Source organism: Rhopalosiphum maidis, chromosome 4 (assembly GCF_003676215.2).
Source record: "Rhopalosiphum maidis isolate BTI-1 chromosome 4, ASM367621v3, whole genome shotgun sequence".
NCBI classification, from domain to species: Eukaryota; Metazoa; Arthropoda; class Insecta; order Hemiptera; family Aphididae; genus Rhopalosiphum; species Rhopalosiphum maidis.
This window is the reverse complement of record NC_040880.1, coordinates 49952397-49975613: the sequence shown is the minus strand read 5'-3', so window position 1 is coordinate 49975613 and position 23217 is coordinate 49952397. Positions and strand designations below refer to the sequence as shown.

Below are 23217 nucleotides of genomic sequence, written 5' to 3'. Positions count from 1 at the left end.
ATCACAAAGAAAATCATTTAAAATGTATCCAATATTATCTTTAAAGGGCTATTGTTGGAAATTTTTCAAAAAAAAAAAAGTTTTTAATTCAGTCATGTAAATGTAACCATAAAAATCATAATAATTCTTATTAATTGAATATATTTTTAAAAAATATAGGAGAAATTATTTGTCAATAGGTTTTCATTAAATATCTGCATACATAAGCATATGCATTAGCCTATAGAATATTCAGATTTCTGTGCTCTACTTAGTTTTTAAATGTAAAAATATTGTTTTTTTTTTTGGAAGCAACCACATTTATCATTTTACTATATTTGATTTGTCACTCATATGATTAAGAACTTGGTTCAGATTATTAAGGCAAATAGCTTCAGATGAATGTTTGAAATATTGAGGGCCAAAATATATTTTTTAAATAACTAGATTAATTGAAAATGGAGTAAGATTTTTATTATTAACCCAATGCTGATGAAAAATACTAACATTTTTTTAAAAAAAACTCTTGTTTTCAATCTAATACAAATTGAATAACGTATAGTGTGGAAAAAATTTAAGGAATCGAAAAGCATTCTAGATCCAGAAATAGAAAAAAATCCAACCATTTAAATAATGTATATGTTTAGTTAGTTATACATCAAAACTCATAATTTTGTTTGTAACCTAAATGTTGACAACAGGTGCCATCAGCTATACATAATTTAACTATCAATCTGATAATTTATAATTTGGAGACTTATGACAACTAAACTATTGTGTTAAATGTATTTCTCTATTCCAGCGGTCTTGTGGAACATTTCCTGGTTTGCTGCCAGTCATGTCTGAATATTCCGTAAATGATTTCTAGTATATTGTACTCTTTTCTTTCTTTTTTGTTGGATCTGTGTCAATATATATCAATTGTATTATTTATAAAATACATAAACTAATCAATAATTTTTACACTAAAAACATATAATGTAGATAAAAAAATATATAAATATTTAATCCTATTGAAAACATGACTAATAAGTAATAACTATTTTTCTTGTGAATATTATTAATTATTATTATCAATAAATTTAATTATTTTTAGGTCAGTATTTTTCTAGCTATTTTAATATTATGTTAATGTAACATTGTAATTGTTGTATGTAATATTAATACTAGAGCAAAAATTTAAATCTAACCTAAACAAATATATATATTACCTATTCTAAATGTTTTATCTTAAGTAAATACTAAATAATAAACAATAAATTACAATTTATTTACTGTTTTAATTTATTAGTTTAAAATTAATTTCTTAGGAGTAAGGAGTTAGTTTATGAAAATTGATTTCCAGAAAAAACTTTACAATCTAGTAAGTTGGGGTTCCATCCAAATATCCAATTCTATCTAAATTGAATCAAGATAATATGTATATACTTTATATATATGCAATTGTATCCTCTGAGCAGTAAATTAGAGAATACATAACATACAAACATTATCTAACGGCTAAAAATGCTCATACAAAAAAAAAATGACAATAATAATTTAAATATTAAATACTGTTATTTATAATACTAAATATTTCAGTTAGCACAATAAGTAGATTTATATACTTGATTTTTGTTTTACTGTTTCAATATAAATAAAAATAATTTTAATGTTCACTCCAGCAGACCAATGACCAATGAAAGATGAAAAAAAAAATGTAATATCTTGGAAACAATCATATTTATTTTATTCACTTAATTTAACTTAATAATTAGAAATGGACCAGTTTATCCACATATGGACTTTTATTCTATTTATTCTATTATGTAATATAATATATAATTAATAATTATGCTGAAGTAGAATTATGCATTTTATAACTGGTATTGAGTTTAGTTAATTATTGACCAACATGCATGGGTGCAACTAGGGTAAAATGTATGGAGGTACTTAAAGCTATAGTACAATATGAGAGTCTTCTCCATTATTTATGATAAGTAAAATTATTATACATGAAAAAAAAATTTAATATTATAATATCATAAATCCTAATACTTGTATTGTTATAGTAAATTAATATTTCTGTTATTAGTTAATGCAAACTTATTTCAAATGTTTTTAGTATTTATGTTATTGGTAATTTCACTTTTAATACATATTGAAACTAGATTTTTAAAAAAATTATGTCATATGCTTGTTCAAAGTTGATTAATTCTTCACTCTTCGCATTGCAGAAAAAGATCTTTCACGGGTAATTGTTAACTGCAAGGATTTAACAGTTATGATCATTTTAAAATATACAGTTTCAAAAAAATGATAACTTACCTAAAAGTAATAATATCTATAAAATGCTACGTGGGGCCCTGGATAATAATTTTACCTTTAAATTTTATAATATATCAATTCACTCTAATATCAAAACTAACAGTACCTACAATATTGAAACTGGTGAACAAAAATTTGCCATGTCGTATGTGTGTAAAACGGAGGCAACATATGCGGGTACTAGGTTTTACGTCCTCTTAAAAAAACCTACTGATTCTATATATTTGTGTATAGTGTATGCCTTACATCCTATAATAAATGTATTTGAAGTTTCCATTTATTTATAATATTTTGATAAAATATCAATTTTACTGGTCAATACTCGTAAATTATTAATTATCAAATCAGAAATTTTACAAAGATTGTAAAATACTAATACAGAAAATTTAGGAGTGCTAATTTTGATATTGGGAGTGCTAAGCACTTCCAAGCACCCCCCCTCTAGTTGCGTCCATTCCAACATGTATAACCAACGCAATATTAATGTGTCAATTTATTTATTAAAATAACAGAATACCTATAATTATTTAGATAATTTAACCAAAAAGTTAAAAACATTTTTTTAATTTCAAAATTGAGATACAGTTAATTTAAAATACCTGTATTTGTATTATTGAAGTTGAATAAGGTTTATTGCTCAGCAAATAATTGTATCCACTCTTGAGTTTGGGATAATTCAAAGTTTTTATTTTAAACTGTTGTTCCTTAGTATTCTATTTATCCTATGATAAAATATAATTAGCAAATATAAATAAATATACAATTTTTATCACTATAAAACTTACAGCTTCATTAATATTTTAATATGTATTAAGAGAATCCCATATAACAGTAATATAAACATTAGTTTTAAGACGTTCACTGAGATGAAACTGAATCAAAAGCATACTCATATGCCTATGCAATACTTAAATGCAAATAAATTATTCAAATTCTTCATAAAGTATTATTATAATTAATATTAGTATTAATGCTAGTAATAGTTGAAAGCTAAGTTATCTGTAAAAAGTATAGAAAAAAAAAATTGTTATTAATTATATTATTACATTTGGTCTAAAATAACTAATACTAATAATACTATTAAAATTATTAAGAGAACTATGGTTAACAAATTTTTTTTTCTGTAACTTAAAATAATACTATATTTTATTAAAGCCATAGAAACAATAATTTGTAAAAACAAAACTAACCAACAGGTTTCTGCGCATTCTATCATCATATTCAACAACACAAGTTTTCGCTTATTGGTCCAAATAAATTCTGATTCAGTTTCTTAAACCATTTTAATCCAATACCAATCATCATTTTGTTGATGTGACTTTTTGTTTCCGCGTTCGATTAAGTTTTCTTCTACATGCTATTAGTTAAGTTTCGTTGTCAAATGTTACCTAGATATAATAATAATTAATATTGACAATATTATATTCAAATATTATGTCTATGTTAATAATTAGAAACTAGAAAGGATAAAACTGTTACAGACATTAGTAATTAGTATACATTACAGTTTATCTTTTTTTTATTTTCATTATACGTATTACGTATAACAATATCTTCTATATTATTTATTTATTTATTTTTAAATATTCTTTTGCTCGATAGTCGACATCGACACTCTTCATAAAGTCTGTTAACGAGCTTCAGTGCAATCAGTGTTGCCTCGCAACAAAACAATTTTTATTTTACAACCACGTTGAGCAACAGACTCTTCTTGTCTTCTTTGGTTATTTCAGTTATTTGTAAACAAATAATTTTTAGTCTGCGGTAAAAACCACGGTTATAGATACCATATCTAAAGCATAGATAATAAAGATGATAAAGCCGTTGTAAAAACTATGAATTACGAAATACCTATCCAAAATTCCAAAATTAATTTCATCCTTTAAACTTTCAAGATCCGTTATACTTACTTAATATTTATCTAGGTAGGTACTCTTTTTCACGAGAGAACGGGACCGTTTCGTGCATTTCGTTTGTGTCGGCTCAACCACCGCGTGAAAAGAGACAAACAATCGATGTACAACTCCACGTTACTGACGGCAAACGACAACTGACGAATAGACGAACCAACATCGTTATACGCTACCCGAGTAGTGTACATACGTCATATTATTATATTGTGGTTTTGGGAGGAGCATGCGCGGCGGCCACCGGTTTTGATCAGGATACGGCCCTGTGTCCTGTACTCCTGTTACTTTGCTCTCAAATCTCAATACTTCAATATTTTTAGCAGCCCTACTTACAAAGTAACAAATCTAATTCAAATAGCTGCTTTAATTGATAAATGTGTAGGTATATTTAAATATTGATAAGGGTTTCACATTGGATAATTTCCCTGAATATCTATTGTATTGTTTATTGTATTAACACTTAATTTACTGGCTTCGCAGCCAGCTTTTGTATCCTTTTTGATTTAAAAAAAAATTGTAATTACCTACCTAACTGCAGAATTATTACAGAAGCAATATCTGAATATGTTTAAAATTATTTCTCAGCCCTTTCTATAAATTTTTATCCTTGATATTTCATTTTACGTAGAAAATTAAATTACTTATACCTTAATTTAAGTAATTAACAGTAATATTTTTACATAATAACAAGTTCCAATGACACTAAATTATATAAAAAAGAATAAAGAATCGTCAAAAAATTATAAATAAATAAGCTAAACTACAAAATATCATTAATATATTATAAGTAGATAATAATATGTTTATCAATTAACCTTTTCTCTGCTACGGACGTAATATTACGTTCCTTTATCTATAAAACAAAATACGAGGGTTATCACTTCAGTGATTACACCGAAAAATGCAGAAAAATTAAACGAATTTAACGGTATAAAAAAATCGTTTCTATATGGGTTGTGGGAAAATACCTACATCATAAATATTTTATGTAATATATTACGAAGTAGTACTGACGCATTAATATATGATTACAGTTATAGGTACACTTATATTATATCTGTATAGATACTTATTTGAAAATAATAAATAATAATTTAAAAACAAAGTATGAAAAATGACTATTATCATAGATTAAATATATTAGCCTAGTATATTTAATCTATGCTATTATAGACTCAAGATTTATTTAAATTGTATAATAATAGACATGAATACATGATCTGATGAAGATCTGATGATCTTAAGCATGCTCCCCCACTTTATGCTTAAATTATATATATATTCAAATTCTGATTTTTGGAATTTTTAAATGTAATTAAAGACGATATTTTCGAGTACTTAGATTTTTCACAATCAATAAGCCAAGTAGGGTTAGGTTATTAATCCTGTGGTGGTACCAACTTTGGTTTTTCAAATGAGAATATACTAAATGTTTTTAAACAAAATGTGAATCAGGTCGTTTTTCTGTACATTTTGACGTATTGTTATCGAAATTTGAACGAAAACTTTCGGAATAATTATTCTACTTTAAATACCAAGAAATAAGGATATAATAATCTATATTTTGAAAATTGTCAGGTGCAATATTAATCCATAAGTATTTAGTAATAAGTAGTATTTATTAACGAATATTTTATATTGTAGGTACCTATACTGAATTATAATTATCGATCTCGTATACAAAATATTTAGTATAATATAATAGATTATTAGAATTATTCTTTAGTATTTAAAGTAGAATAACTATGGAAGTTTTCGTTGAAATTTTGATTACAATACGTTAACATTTTCAGAAAAATTACCTGAATTTTACAATATATCTAATAAATATAAATTGTTATTTTTATTTGTACAATTTCAGAAGTTTACTATAGACTTAGACTATACTACTATAGTTACTTTTATATTACACTATTTAGTATTTACACTGAATACTATAATTTATTTATTAATTAACTATTATTTTATAGTAATTATATGATAATATATAATGATATTTAAATAATAATTTAAATTCTTCTACTGAGAAATGGACTGTAAAGCCAGCCATTGATTAAATATAAATATCATTGTTTCGATCAAATTTGAATTTCTTTTAAAAAATATATCATATTTTTACTCATATCTTTTTTTTGCGATATTAAAAAAAATAGTTTAAAAGGCTATGTACTAGTTGATTCCCGGGTACCTGTTTACCTATACAGTTGTTACTAGGATCATTATATAATTTTTTCAATATTTAGTCAAGTATTCAGCCTATTGTGTAGCCCAAGAGACACCACGAGGAGATAAGCTGACAAGTTTCTTAAAATTGTTGTTCTTTTTGGTTTTTTAATATTTTAAAAATCATTCAATTTATTTTTTTTATTTATTAATTGATTATAGTATTTTGTTACAATTTATTATTTGTTTATTAAAAAAAATAGTAATTAAACAAACAATTATAAGTAAAAAATTACTAGTTAGGTTATTAAAATTTAAAACACATTATTTTTAAAAACTGCAGGTATCTGGTAATGAGATTAACAGTATACCGTGACATCACTTTTCTCAAAAATATTTGTTTTTCTTGGTTTTTCTTGGATAATTTAGTCTCAGTGCTTTTGCATTTATGTAATATGTTTTCGACTACACTTCTAATAGCTTAATTATAAATAAATAAATATTTGGGTTCGACTCGTACATACCTCTTAATAACCCTGGAATCAACTCGTGCATGCCTGATCTGGGAAAATCAACTAATACATAAAGTAGGTCTCGGGAATCAACTCACTCACTGCAGTTTAAAATTGCATTGTAATCGCATATACGAGTACCTTTTTATGCGGTCGGTTTAATTGCCTGATGATCAATATCGTATCGTTTTATAAATAAAAATATTTAAATGTTCAAGGTTAGTATAGTTATCGGTATTATATGTATAATAAACCAATCTAAGTTTGGGTAGGTATGATTAAGATCATTGTATAACATACATATAGGTTTGTACCTATTTCACATTTGTCATTTAGATAAACTCTGCAACGTTGAAAGACAAAAAGCTGATTACTCCTATTATGTTTCTAATTTAATACCTAAATAGGTACCTATTATAAATACCATTATAACATTTATAACTAAGTATTTTCATTCTTGATTGAAAAACAAATTATGTTTTATCATCTATGGCAGAAAACGTGTTATTATACAACTAACACAATTATTTATCGACTAACAGATTATTGATTACTGTAGTAGAGAAGTCGTTTTTCAACCCGAAATACAGAAGTAGTCTGTTGGTATAGGTACATTTGAAAAAGATAGATAAGTGCAACAGATACGTATAATGTATGTACCTACAAAAAAATAAAAATTATGTTTTGTCTGTTATAAAATAAATAAATACATAAAATATTTAAATTTATTAATATATATATAAATATAGATAAAAATACTGAAATGTCTGAAATACATAAGCAATGTGCCAGTGTCACTCTTGCTTTTCATAATAATAATTATTATTCTACACTAACTTTTCGCTATACTTATCAGTTATCGTACATATTTTACTTTTCTATTTAACACCTATATGGCTATATTATAATTCTTTATGCACAAATGTTTTTTTTTTTTTTTTTAGTTTAGTTTAACTATAGATTATACCTACTTATTTAAATTTCTTGTATCGCAGTGTTAATTGCGAGCTAAATATTATAATATATACCTATATACACGTATACATTTATAAACATATACATATATCATATTGGGTTTCGTTGCAGGTGGTCGGTCAATCAGTATATTATATGGCTATTTTTTTTTTTTTGCGAGTTTTAGGCATTTCTGGGTCGCCGCCGCCGACGCACCACAGTTGATTGCAGTCTATTGTCCCGACCTATTACGAATATATGCTAATAAACTATAACAATAATATTAATTAATTTTAATAGGTAATAACGATGTTGTCCGACGGCAATCACCGGTCATTATTGAAAACAGTGTAACATTCGTAATCAACCACAATAATATAACATAATTATAATACTGTTCGTGATAATTATACGGTCCCATGCGACATAAAATTATATTTTGTAGCTTTTTTTATAGTGCGACTCAATATTGTTCGTAATATACACAGCTAGTGATTGTTTATTTACATCTTATATAAGTATATTATTGTGTATAGCTTTTTTTTAGTTTTTACATTTTTTTTTAATAGAACGATATTAGGTATGTGTCCGTTCTGGAGCAGGAAAGATTCGATGATAATGCAAAATGGTCTCGTCACACTGAAACTGAGGTTGAAGGTGCGTTGGATTTGATAGTTAAATTATTGTAAGTTATTGTAACGATAAATAATTAAAACAAAATTTTCAACTTTATAAAGGTTTTAGGTTTTTCTATAGGTTATTATAGTTATACGTTTTTTATAAGTGCTCAACGACGTGATCTTTAAAAGAGCACACTAGGTGGTATAATTTTTTCTTCGTCTTACACACGTGTAATATAGATAAAGTTAATTTTAAAACTTCTATCCATATTTTAATCAATATCATTAAATTGTTTGATATTAAGGTGTTATAATCCGTTATAAAAATTATAAAGAATAACATATTTTGTTAAGTTTCGTGAGAAAAGCTTTTTTTATTTTTAAGAAATGTATAAATGATTGAAAAATCAAAAAAATTAATTATTAACAACTTTATCAAAAATTAAATTATTAAAAAAAAAGCTTCTGATAAAATACAGAAATGTTATTATTTATATTGTAATCACATTTACATATTATATACCTTAATTTCAATAATATAATCACAATGAATGAAATATAGATATTTATTTATACTATATGATTGTATGGATGTATAAGACAGAAAAATTGTATTGATACCCTAGAGGCACTCTTAAGCTATGCTATAAAAAAACATATATATTATTTGTAAAAATAACAAATTTAAGTATGAATTGTCTTATGAGAAATAATAGGTTTTATACATAAAAATACAATCATTCCCATCTTTGTCTTGCCATGCACATTTTACAAATAACTTTTTTAAGTTTATAATATTCTTAGAAGTAATATATATTTTAGTTTATATAAATTCAAAGATTATGTAATTAAAGTATAGAAGATATTTATGTTATAAATCATAAACACCTATAAAAGTCTTAACATTTCGGTTAAATGTTCCATCTAGGTCTAAGATACAAGCAGCATAGAGATCCAAATTACCGATTGATATAGTAAAGCAATAATTATTACTATAAAAACATTTTTATATATGTTTACTATTTTTATGTTTTTTTTTTTTTTTTGGAGAAATATAACCAAGAATGTGGTAAAGTTAGTCACACGACGTAGATTTGATAACAAGTTCAAAAATGATTTAAATTTCTTACCGCTTTATAAGATTAATCGGTACGTTGAAATGGCTACAACTCGTATGTGAATATTTCCTTTTTTAACGACTCACTTGCGCACAAAAAACAATTTTTTTTCTCAAAATGTATGACCAATGGAAATTTTTCTTCAAAGAAATTCAACTTCAAAGTGTACATAATCTGTGCAGTTCTACATTTTTTAATAAATAAAATTACCGATAAATGGAAAATTATTATATAAATTGTAAGTTATTAAATTTTAAATATTTTCAAGATTTATCTTTCCGCATGTTAAGCAGATATCGTCCATTTTTATTACGTTACAATTGGGAGTTAAATTAAAATGTATAAGTGATTTGAGTTAAATTTGTAATAAGGTTTATAGATAGTGAACGCTTATAAAAAATAATGTAAGCTTAGAAATATAGTGGGCATATTATAGCTATGAACATTAAAGGTTGTCCCATACACCACTCATGTATTTGGGGTCATCATGACAATTTATTACAATGTTAAATACTAAGAAGTAAGAGGAGACAACTTATAAAAAAGTATAATATAAATTATAAGTATATAATATCATATGAGTTATATTATGTGTGATAATAAAGGTCTAGGTAAGATAACACTGTATGACATTTTTGTGATACGTCCTATACACCAAAAAATGGAACTCATAAAGTGGTTTTCATAGTTGAAAATTTTGTGCGCAAACGAGTATAGTAGTATAGGTTATAACTCTATAACCGTTAAAAAAAATCAATTTTTACTAAAAATAATCTAAAAAGTCAGGATATATTTTTTTTAATGTAATTTTTAAGTTTCACAAAATAAACACATTTAGTAAATTTAAGTGTTCTGAATTCTAAGTAGGTATCAATTAAAATATTAATTGCTCTTAGTCATATTTAAACTTTATAAGTAGTTGTATATGAACATGACGATATATTAATGACGTAGACATAACTAAGTTCTGAATACTAATTTCTAAGTTTTATAGTACATTATGTTATTAAGATTATTAATTAGATACTTATTATATTCAAATTACTGTACGTTTTACTGAAGTACCTATATGTTTTTAAACACGAGGTATCTTTGGTTTTTGTTGTTTCGGAGTCGTATTAACATTGCAATTGAAAAAATGTATGCAAAATGAAAATTGCATATTATAATATAATTATAATAAATATTTACATTACTTCTAGTACCTACTATGGTAGAAATAAAATGTTACACAAAATATTGTATATTATTATTTTATTATAATATTTTATCGTAAATAAATATCTATTAAAGTTATTACTTATTACTTATTGACACATAAATAAACAATACGTATCGTAAAAAAGTATAAATAAGTTTGTGTGGTATTTTGAAAATTATATTGTGGATAGAAATTAGAAAATAATAATAGGTATAATTCAAAATGAAAAATCTCAAATTCCTTTGATTAAATAACAAAAAAATGATAATAATATTATTTAACTAAAATCGTTATAATTCTTTTAATTGTCAAGTTTTTTTTTGTATTTATGATATTTATAAAACTCTATATGAATATTTTATAAATAATCTTGTTATTAATATGCATAACTATCATAATTTAAAATGTTATGCATTTTAACTACAAAATAATTTACAAATTCTAGTTATTTTAGAAAATTTAATAAAGATTTAAAACGCATATAAAAAATATTACATTTGTTTAACTAAACGTACAAAAATTGTATTATAGTTATTTTAGGAATTTTTTGTAAAACATTACAAAAATTAAAAAATGTCAAATTGTTATAAATTATATAAATACCTAAAATATTTTTAAAATTATGTCACTACTAACTGTACATTTTTACAATTTAATATTATTTTTAAAGCATTTTTACTGCTTCAAAGGATAATTATACGGACTCAAAAATAAAACTAAAATGTATTATAAAATCAATACATTCGTTACCTAACTTAGATTCTAAAATAATACCGAGTTAACTTGCACACAGGTTTATAGTAATGATTATTATCATAACAATATTTTTTGCAGAGTTAAAAAATATATAAGTATCATCATCGTTGCATATGTTATTATTGATAGGAAAGATGGGTAAATATTCCATGATAAAAAATTTAAGTTAAAAAATAAAAATTACACCAAAAAATGTTCTAGATTCTGAACGGAGTGATGAATGACGTTCATATTGATTTTACAATGATGTTTGATTTTTTTTAATTTTTCTATTTTGTGTCTGCCACCACGTTTTGGAGTAGTAATAGTGTTTTGATTTTTAACTTCATCACCTCTTTAAAAATTAAAATAAATGTAGCTGGTACTTTGAGGGGTCAAAAGTAAAAATGTCCAGTAGTTTTCTAAAGCGTCAGGAAATACCCTAAAAAAAAAAAACGGAAAAAGGGAATTTTTACACATAACTAGTTTTTGACAAATTTGATTTTTTTAATTTGCTGTAACTCAAAAATAAATTATTGTAAATACTTGAAATTTTCACCAGAGGTTTATATTCGCGTTATCTATTTACGATTAACTTTTAATAATTACATTTTTAAGCTATTTGCAGACAATTGAATTTTTCGATTAATCTAACCTAAATTTTTTTTCTTGAAATGCCGATAAAAAATTTGGTTTTTCAAAAAAATCTTTAAAATTTAATACATGGTTTATTATAAGTTGTACTTATTATAGTAAAAAAAATCATAAATCGTTAGTCATAATTTTTGTTTATAAGCATTTAAAGTTCAAATGTTTACGAACTATGTCAAAATCACGAAAATTTGCAAGGAATTTTGAAGTTAAAAATCCATAAAATGTTTGTGATTTAAACCTAAGATTAAAAGACCCAATACAAGGTATTCCATAAGTTGTCCTTCAAATAACTGTAAAAATAACTCCAGCGTCAATATTAAAATTTATACAAAACATTTTGTGAGCCTATAAAATTAAATTTTTTACCAAATCACGTAAAATAACGATATATTAAAATTTAAATATAGGTAATAATATAATATATCCTACTAATTATCCTAAACTGACAAATCATCTCCGTTCAGAATCGTTTTTGACTTTTCGTATACAATGATAACTGTCATTATATTCAAATATAACACATCCATTATAATGACGTACTCTCCATCTTTACTATACAGCAGTACGGCAGAGCAATACCCACTTGCCGGCCCTTTTTTTTTTTGAAATGTATATTTATTTTAGAACTAGCTAATCAATTTTTACCATTTTTTATTGTATAAAATTAAACCTATAGCTATCAATATATTATAAAGTTTTTATAGGTTTTTATTTTCAAGTTCACCAATCATGTTTTCTTTGCCTTACTCCTTAATAATGCCGAAATGATGAGCATATGGTATATGTGTATCATAAACATATAACAATAAAATATTGAATTAGATAATTATTAAATAAAAAGTGCTCGTCAAAGAATCAATTTATGCTTTATCTAAATGGACCGCATTAAAGGAGTTATGGGGATTAAATATTATGATTAAAAAAAATTGTTTGTGAAATAATAAAAAACTTATAAATGTACATAAAAACTGTTTTATAACAACTATTATGTGTATTACCTACAAAAACTAAACTAAAAAAAAAACAGTGGATCACTATTATGAGTGTATACAATTTTAATTCATTGATATATCATTGTATTTACTCAATAGGTATATTATAGATGCATTTTTAATAAAAAATTATCAAATTTACCGGTAAAATCTACATTATACAGTATAGTTATGTAAAACTTATAGGTTTTTACGAATTAAGTTTTTAAATCGTAACAAAATAATTAACATCGTTATTTATATTTAAAACTGTAATTTTAACTAAAATGTCTATAAAAATAATTATTTTTTGCATATTTTTTATATTCAATGGCTTTAGTATATGAATTACTCATGAGGGATCTTGTATTAAATGTTAAAAATTTAGATATAATAAGTAAAGTTTTTATGAATTTCCAACTATAAAATAATTTGCAATATTTTTGCGATTTTGACGAATTTTGTAGAAAATATTAATTCAAATATAATATATAAAAGAAATCGTGTCTATGTATTTTTAATATTTTTATACGGATATAAGAATAATTTATGTAGAATCTTGTATTAAATTTTTAAGAATTTTGACCCAGTGCATACATTTTTTTTTATATAGATATTTTAAGTTAAACTTTTTAATTTTTTTTATTAAATTATAACAGTATTTTTTAATACATTGAAGTCATTTTCAATATTCCATTGCTAAAAATCAATTATAATTAATGAATTAAAACTAAAATTATTTTATTTGTATTATTAATTATACTGGACTACGGGACAAGGATGGAAATTGAGTAGTGTTAGTAAGTTATGTATTCATTTACATGTATTAATAACGGCAAGGTTCATTCTTATTAATAACAAGACTTACAAGTTACAACAAGCGTGAAACTATACAGAACTAGCATAGTAGCATTTGTTATGTTACGCATCGCAGGTTAGACGCAAACATCAATTATAGAGTGTATAATGTATGTCATTCTTGAAAATATTCTACTTATTCCGAAAATGAAATTAAAAATACATAGTTTTGACGAATTTAAGACGCTTTTATTTTCGAAATCGTATACAACTGTATAATAAGCCGACAAAGAAAATAATGAGTTGCGGTTCTTTCATCGCATCACACACGATCCATTCCACATTTTCACAATCTCAAGTACGTTTACATTTCATTAATTGACTATTATAACTAGTTAACAATGTGTAACTGAGATCGATCGTATATAAAACACATTATAATTATCTAACACATTATAGAGAGTAGGTATAGGTACCATACTGCCATCTACCAAAACATTTAAATATGTACTCGTTATTTAAACTGATATCAATATAAAAATAATAATAATAATGATAATAATTTTACAGTAGGTGTGGTAAAAAGGTTACCTGCGTTACTGCGTTAATGCATTATTAGCTTAATAATTATTGTTGACTCGGCGGCTCGCCGGTATCTACGTATTCGTGAATATATTTTGAGTAATATCCCTATAATACATAGATACTCGTGTATATTTTACTGTACAGTGGTTATAATAATATCGTAATTATATTATTTTAGCCAATTATTATGTTTATAAATTATGATTACTTTATTGCATTGTTAAATTAGCTTTTGTATGTTTTTAAAATCAAAAATCATTTAGGATTAACGTAAGTAAAGACTGGAACTCAGCTGTACGAATATTAATAAGCGTCTTTAGGTATACGATATATTATGTGAAGGCTTACAGGACAAATATTATGTACCTATAAATAGGTGAACAAAATAGTATGTTATAATTTTATTTCTCGTTCATATGAACTAAAAGAATTATATTATAATGTATGTACTTGATTTTTTATACAATGTCCTTTTAAATAAAACGTCTATATATTAAAATGCTTGGAAATTGACAACTTTGAATTTTAATAGGTATATTATGTCAACGAGTTAAAACGAATAATTAATATTATCGTTAAAGTACCGATTTCCATTCATCTACACACATAATATTATATTCAAGCTGTTCATAGTAAAGAAATTCCAGTTTGGATTATGATTACAAGAAATAAGTGAGTACCTACCAAATATATTTTCTGAAGATAAATATTATGTTTACAGTCCTATATACCTTAATAATTTTCCTATTTTTATTTTTTTAAATTTTTAATCGATTAAGAGGATTGGGAATGGAGATTTTCCGTATTTGACATTAGCATGCAAATTTAGATATATTTTTATTACAATGTACCAATTAATATAGTAAAGTGATAAGAGTTCTAATAACAGATTTGAATTTGTTGTCAAATTTGCACAAGATCAATTCTAACAAATTTATAAGGCGTAAGCATTTAACTGGGAAGGCGGGAGATGAATTTAATATTTATATTGTATTATATACATTATACTGTATATACTATTATAATTTAAAGTACTAAAACCCAATAAATAATATAGTTCCATTTATTGAAGAGGTGTAATTACATATTTTTTTTGGGGGGATGCGTGAAAATTTTTGGGAACTGACTTAACCTAACCTAAACAATTATATGAAAAAAGTATAAATTAAAAAAATATCATACTTCAATATTTGTAAAACCAAAAATGTTAAAAAGTCAATCTCGACCATACTTCACGGAAATTTAAAATCGGTTTTAAGAATTATATCATTTCACTAGATCAATGGGTACAATGGAATGAAAATACTTCTAAAGTCCTATATTGCATACGCATGTGTTAAACAAAGACATAAAAGGACCATTTTTAATCTTCTTAAGTGGCTTCTTTTATACTCCAAATATTTTTTAAACTATATTTTTTTTATTTGAATGTATTTAACATCTTAAACATATTATATTAGTATATTACCATAAAATATTATTCTCAAAGAGAGATACCATTCGTACTACTAGTTTTTCCCAAAATAAAAGTGTTTTAGAGAGAAAGTTATTATGGAGTTATTATTAATTAATACTTGTCAGATAATCCTGGTACTAAATATCACTTGCATACTACTGAAGATACTGTATTTATTACTAGTATATAGATATAGATGCTACCGGCGTTGTAAAATGTAGGTATTAGTGTATTACTTATAAAAAGTTTTAAATATAGATATCGAAACTGGCTAAAAAAATAATTATGTAGGTATAGATACAAATATTTTAAAATAATTTTCAAATATGTTTAATTTCGATAGTAAATAAATATTATATAAGACCAAAAGTATTTCAATATTTGTGAGTTAAATTAGCCAAAAATCCATAACCTTTGATCACGTTATACAATCTAAATATAGGTAACGATTTAATATTTTTATAATATATGTAGGCACTTTAGTACTTAAATTAATATGCTGAATAAAAAAAATATATAAAAGGGTACTGAGTGTACCCATCATAATTATCAATGAGTAGATCTTTAAAATATGGTAGGTAGTAGGTACATATTTGTTAGATTGGAGTTCAATGATTTATTCATTTAATGTATGCAATGAAAGACGAATTTGTGAAGAGATGTGATCTATCAGCCGATATAATAAAGATATTTTATTAATGTTTTTTTATTGCCATTAAACATTTATTTTATAGTAATTATATGGTTAGTCGAACTAGTTTTTGTCAAAAATAAATAAGCCACATATTATTTGATTTAATATTACTACCAATAAAAAATAACAATTTATTGTCACCTACTCAGTTAGTAACTCATTCATAATCGACATTGCACCTATATACGAATTAACTCATTGTAATTTGTACATGATTCTCTCTAAAATTCAATCATTATCAAATATACGATTTCCTGCAGATATGAATGCATCATTTGTAGTTTTTGATATCAAATCCGTCTACAATTTATAATGTTATAATAATCTAAAATTATAGTGAATTAAACATGCAGCTGAGGAAAATATTCTTATAGTTATATTGAATTTTAAGCCGATTAAACTAAATACTAATGCATAATAATTATTATGCTATTGAATATCGTGTGGTGTCAAGGTAGCTTAACACTACGACAAAATGATTTATTGCACATAAATTATTAAATAATTTTTTTTTACGGTTGTTTGTTCACAGATAAGATCATATTTTTAGTGCAGATTAACAATAAAAATCAAGCAAAATGTCCAAGAAGGGTGTGTACAGACAAATATATGTCACCATAGTCGGTAAGTTTCTGTTATAAATCCCATTAGATTATTTAAATATACCGTATTTGCATAGTAATCCATATAATAATTATCTTTTGCTTACATTCAATCATTGTGATACTTTTATAATTCTTAGTAGGTTTTTTCAGTCTTAATAATAATACCGTAAAAATATAAAATAATATTGATTTAATTTGTAAAAAGTAGTAAAATCGATCAGAAAAACTAATTTACTAAAGTACACGAGCACGTGTTACTTATACTTACAATATATTATGCCATCCTCTTTCACGCTTTCACCACATTTGTTTCTTAGAATAAATTTACCAACATATTACACATTTGAATAACACTTGACGGAAATAAGTGATACAGTAGAGCGTTGATTATTCATATTACCTAACATTTTTGAAAAATAATGTATTTTTAAATCCTAAAATTAAATTAATTATATTCCGTACTTTTAACATTACTTATTTATTGTATCATATCATAATATTACACGTTATACAGTGTAAATACTACAGTACACAAGTTTAATATTTAATTGTATTGAACATTATTTTAATCGTTCATTGATTGCTTGATTATCCACACCCCTTTAGTCCCGATTAGTACTATATATAATTACGCGTGATCGAACGTTTGAAACACGCGAACACAGATCGATTTTATTTTTATATTTCACCGGGCTTTATCATAATTTCAAAATAATTATTTTCGTAACTTCTATGTAGGCAGGTACTTCTTTTTTTTTTAACACGATTTATTAATTTAAATCGATTTTATACGATAAATCAGTATTCTAATCTTAAAATCAATAACTCGTCTTAATGATGAATGTTAAGGGTTAGTGACTGTCGACTGGTAATAAATAATAATAATAATAGTACATGGCTATAGTCGGTTCACGATACAAATATAATAAAATTACGCTGTAGATGATAATTACAACGCGATTATATTATATTATAATAACTATAATATAATATCGAAGTAGAACAAAATAATAATATAATATTATTATTATGATAACGATGATGATATGTGACGTTCCCGCAGCGACGTTGTCGATATTCATCAGCGGCATGTGGCTGGGGTGGCCGAGCTCGGTGGTGGAGAAGTTTATCAAGCACGAGACGGATTTCAACGCGACCATGGGCGAGCTGTCGTGGATCGTGGCCACAATGGACCTGGGAAACGTGATCAGCCCGCTGCTGGCCGGCCACCTGATGGACTGGCTTGGCCGGAAGCCCAGCACCGCAGTGCTCGGGCCGCTGTTCATGATCACGTGGGCGCTGGCGCTGTGGGTGCCCACCGCCTGGGCGCTGTACACGGCCCGTCTGCTGGCCGGCATGGGCAAGGGCATGTCGTACACGGTGGTGCCCGTGTACCTGGGAGAGATAGCGTCGCCCGCCATACGCGGGGCCCTGGGCAGCGTGTTCTGCCTTCAGCTGCACTTCGGCTTCCTGCTGGAGGCCATCGTCGGGCCACTGGTGTCGTACCGGACGCTGAACGCCATGTCTGCCGTCGTGCCGATCCTGTTCTTCGTCACCGTCGTCTGGCTGCCCGAGTCGCCGTATTACTTGTTGAAGCGCGAACGTCGGCCCGAGGCGGCCGAGTGCCTGCAATGGTTCCGGGGTGGCGGTGACGTGGACCACGAACTGGACCGGATGGCGGTGAACGTGCGCCAGGAGATGGAAAACCGGGCCACGTTCCGGGAGCTGTTCAGTAGCCGGAAGGACATGCGGGCGCTGGCCATCGTGGTGGTCGCGTGCGCCACGCAGCGAGCGGGCGGCATCAGCTGCATAATGGCCTATTCGGCGCTCATACTGCCGGACGATTCGCCACTGTTGAACAAACACCAGTCGGTCATGCTGTTCGCCATCACGCTTGTCGTGGCCAACTTCGTGGCTGTCGGACTCGTGGACAGGGTGGGCAGGAAATCTCTGCTATTCATATCCGAAGTGGGCATGGGCGTGGTCACGCTTACGTTCACCGTGTACTTCTTCTGTTCCCGCGGCAGCGGCGGAGAGTGGGTCGTCCGCGAGCTCTCGTGGCTGCCGTACCTTTGTCACTTGTTGTTTGCCGTCATGTTCGCGGCGGGCGTGGGGTTCGTGCCGGTCGTGTTCCTCGGCGAGATGTTCCCCGTCAACATCCGGTCGCACTGTTCGGCCATCGCATCTATCACTTTGGCGTTCTGCTCGTTCGTCACCAACAAGATTTTTCTGTTCGTGTCCAATAACTACGGGTTCTATGTCATGTTCACGCTGTTCACCGTAGTCAATTTTTCCGGCGCGTTCTACACGTACAAGTACGCCATTGAGACGAAGGGCAAAACGCTCCAAGAGATCCAAGAGCAGCTGCAGGAGACCGTTGGGCCCCGCCGAGAGAAGTCCGATCCAAATGATAATTAAAAACGTACAATTTTATGATTAGGGATAGGCAATTCTTTGAAACACAATGCGACGGGAATCACGGAGAAAAATTTCCAAGACTTCTCGAGGACGTGGTGAAATTAAAGAGATTACTAAGACACTAAGGAAACAAGTTATAGTTTACGCATCACGAAGTTATTTAACTAATATATTTCATTTAAATGTTCAAGTTTTTTACTAAAATATAATTTTAAAAGTATAAGTTATATTGTTATATTGTTATAAAAATTAAGTTTCAATTGTATAGGATGTCTGCATATTATATATATATTTTTAAAAGTACTATATAATAGCCAATAGGGGTGACCGGATATAGTTGTAACAGTTTTTATAAAATTATTTATTTCTGCCAAAATTCAAATTTGTTTTGTTTGATTATATTTTTAATTAGTGAAGTAAGTTGTTATCTTTAAAAACATTAGAATGTTAAACCTAAATTTCCATAGTTTGTTAAGTAAATATTAATATGGAAAAAAAATATGTTACAATTGTATTGTACCCTGTACATGAATAATATCGTAGCAGCGTCAAGAACAAATGTGACACATATAATCATATTTTTTTGATTTTTATCACGTTAAAAACATATAACATATGATAAAATATAACATTAGTAAACAGATTTTGACAAATTATTACACATTATTATTCATTATCAGCCTCACAATAATTATCACAGATATAATTAGCAGTAAAATTACCTATGATACAAGCTTCGTTTAACCACAATTAAATTTTCAACGACAAAATTGAATGGAAAATTGTCATTTCTACTATTTGAATACAATTCTGTGCAAATTATACAAAACGTGGTGTCCTCTTCATTTTCGCGAACAGTAGTTTTTTGTTTATTTTTGTATTTTGTTTTTATTTTTTAGTTTCTTTATCAGTTTGTCAAGTAATTTACGTTTAACCTCTATCTTATTCGTGCACAACTGTGATAAACATGTAAATTAATGTTTGCTTACAAGTTTATTACAATTTTGATCGAAAATAAAATGTTACATTTATACTCTGTAAACTGTTACATTAGGTACCTATTCAATATTTTTTCAAATACTTATATGTACATAAGAAAAAATACTTACTTGTCAGAGTGTCCTGACCAAAACCATCTAAAACTAAACGATTTTAGGTTCATATCAAAATCACAATAATTAAACAGATAAAACAAATTTACTCGAGAAAGAACGTACGTGTAAGATTGTATTAAATTTACTATCTGTTATTAAAAACACTTCATTTTTTTTCGAGCACCTAATAAATTTGTTATTATTTTGGTAAGTCAAACAACGATTATTATGCAGAAAACGAAAACGTTATATTTATTTGAGATTTTTTTTATTGGTATGCCGTATTTACAATTAATTTCCCGTATTACGATTGTACCATTCTATCGTACAACAACTATACCCAGTCTCCTTATTCTAAACAAAATTACTTTTTGTTTCTTTTAAAAATAGTAACTTGCTGTACCGTCTGTATCTAATATTGAATAACCGTCTTGTACTATCTATAATACCTATACCTATTAAGATTTTGCAATATATTTTTAAATTAATAAAATGTCTAAAATAACATAGAAATATTTATGTAAAAAGTAGGAACACGAATTAAGAGACGTGACTATATAATATTAAAAAATAATTTTTGAAAAATCTTTTCATTTTTGCTATTTTTGGGACAACTCTAATTTTACTATAATATATTTATGAGTTTCAAAGATGTTCTGATACTTACTGCTACGACATGCGATAAACAATATCATAGACATATACAATCGTACGTGAGTTAATGTGGTCAGTTCCGACGTTACAGTATAACATGACATGCACCACTACATACACACTACAGACATTACACATATATTATTGGCCTTTGTCACTTTTTGATGATTTCGCCGTAAAAAAACTAAGTTTACGTCATATTAAGTGTGTAAATCGTGTGGGAAGCTCCCGTAGCGTGTTTAAAAGACCGTCGGACTTCGTTTTTATATCAATAAAATCACGAAAATCAAAATATTTATTACCTAGGGCCACTAAAAACCACTTTTTCGAAAAAAAATCGTATGCAAGTTTTCGGGATGAAGGATTTGATTTTGAACTCCGAAACTTTACACGCATTGTCAGATGTGTTGCCATTGTGTTAATTATTTTTTAGTAAATTTTCAATAATATTCAATACTAAATCTGTCAAAAAAAAAAAATACATATTTATATAAGATTTGGCATTAGATTCTGTTTGGCACCCAATACAATTTAGTATTCTAGGTAATTGCCTATACTGTCTATACGTCAATCTGGTCCTGCGTAGAAAGAAGTAGAGTATAGGGAAAAACCGTCAATCGGCAGATTGATTATCTTCAAAAGTGGTTGGCAGTCAGTGAAAAAAAATGTGTAGTATTGCATTAATGTACTGTCAGTGCGTGGATATAAAAGTAGATGAAAAACACGTAAAATAATGTATATAGTTCATTAAATTTAATAACAACCGAAATACCTTATTGAACAATGACATAAACTCTTTGTCGTAATATTTACGAAGAAATCGATACAACAATAATTATTATATAATATATGTATATATATATATTTATATATATATATATATAATTAACAACATATAATAATATTATATACTAAGATTTATGGAACAAAAATAAACAAAACGGGTGCATTTAATCATATTTAAATGGAACACAAAAGGAAAAACACGATAGAGACTTACAATGAATCGATATTGTTATTATTATTATCATTATTACGTTACTATATAATATATATAATAAACACTTGAAAATTTAATAAATGCGTCGATTTTCTCGCGTAAAAATCATCACTTGCACCTATAAGTATTTATAATATTATATATAATAATAATATTTTATGGAATTAGAAGTTTTTTGAAAAATCACAACATGAAAAAATCATTTTGGCACATATTTTAAAGTCTATTTTGATTGCAGACAGTTATAAATTGGCGGTCTCTCTTTTACACATACACACACAAACACAGAGTCACATACACACAATCTCTTTAAGTTAGAGCACGAAAAAAATATTTGATATCACGGTATCAATAATAATTAAAAATTGCGATAATGACTATAAGTAATAAAAAATGCCCATGACGGTACAATTGCACAAAAATACAATCCTTTCAGTGATCGAAACACATCATCAATACGCATGCATTCACATATTATATTTTTAAGTATCCAGTTTTGTTTCATTTAAGTCCATTAATCTATAATAAGAACAATGATAATAATAATAATAATAATAATAATAATAATAATGAAATATTATAATATAATACAATTTAAGCTTTTAAAACAGAGATCAAACTCCACCGACGATATGTTAGTGTAAGAAAATTCGTTAAACATATTTTTTCTTGAAACATATTATTATAATATATATAGGTAACAATAATTTATATATATTTATCCTTTAAAACCATGTAATCTAATCAATCAGTACATATATTATGTTTGTATAGGTAGTCGTACCGCGT

General features: G+C 26.8%; 1 protein-coding gene and 1 long non-coding RNA gene across 7 annotated transcripts; one reads left to right on the top strand and one right to left on the bottom strand.

Annotated features, from left to right (window-relative positions):
• Positions 1-669: 669 nt before the first annotated feature.
• LOC113558817 lies at positions 670-4322 on the bottom strand. 2 transcript variants are annotated; one of them, XR_003405704.1, is made up of 5 exons: positions 4197-4322; positions 3477-4078; positions 3072-3285; positions 2886-3008; positions 670-881 (listed from the first exon to the last, which is right to left on the bottom strand). It is a non-coding gene; the product is annotated as an uncharacterized LOC113558817 (long non-coding RNA). The 2 variants fall into 2 exon arrangements; XR_003405705.1 differs by lacking the exon at positions 670-881 and adding an exon at positions 2059-2223.
• Positions 4323-8332: 4010 nt separating this feature from the next.
• LOC113558964 (facilitated trehalose transporter Tret1-like) lies at positions 8333-21278 on the top strand. Of its 5 annotated transcripts, none has more exons than XM_026964560.1 (4): positions 8333-8482; positions 15040-15179; positions 17190-17281; positions 18326-21278. In XM_026964560.1, exons 3-4 carry the CDS (start codon positions 17236-17238, stop codon positions 19678-19680), a joined length of 1401 nt encoding a protein of 466 aa, XP_026820361.1. In that variant the 5' UTR covers positions 8333-8482; positions 15040-15179; positions 17190-17235; the 3' UTR covers positions 19681-21278. The 5 variants fall into 5 exon arrangements, with proteins under 5 accessions (XP_026820361.1, XP_026820359.1, XP_026820358.1 ...); XM_026964558.1 differs by having other exon boundaries at positions 8333-8510; XM_026964557.1 differs by lacking the exon at positions 8333-8482 and adding an exon at positions 14571-14777.
• Positions 21279-23217: the final 1939 nt, after the last annotated feature.

Coding starts and splice junctions, on each gene's coding strand:
- LOC113558964 (XM_026964560.1), top strand. CDS start 17,236: ATGTCCAAGAAGGGTGTGTACAGACAAATATATGTCACCATAGTCG. Junction 17,282..18,325: donor AATATATGTCACCATAGTCG/GTAAGTTTCTGT, acceptor ACGTTCCCGCAG/CGACGTTGTCGATATTCATC.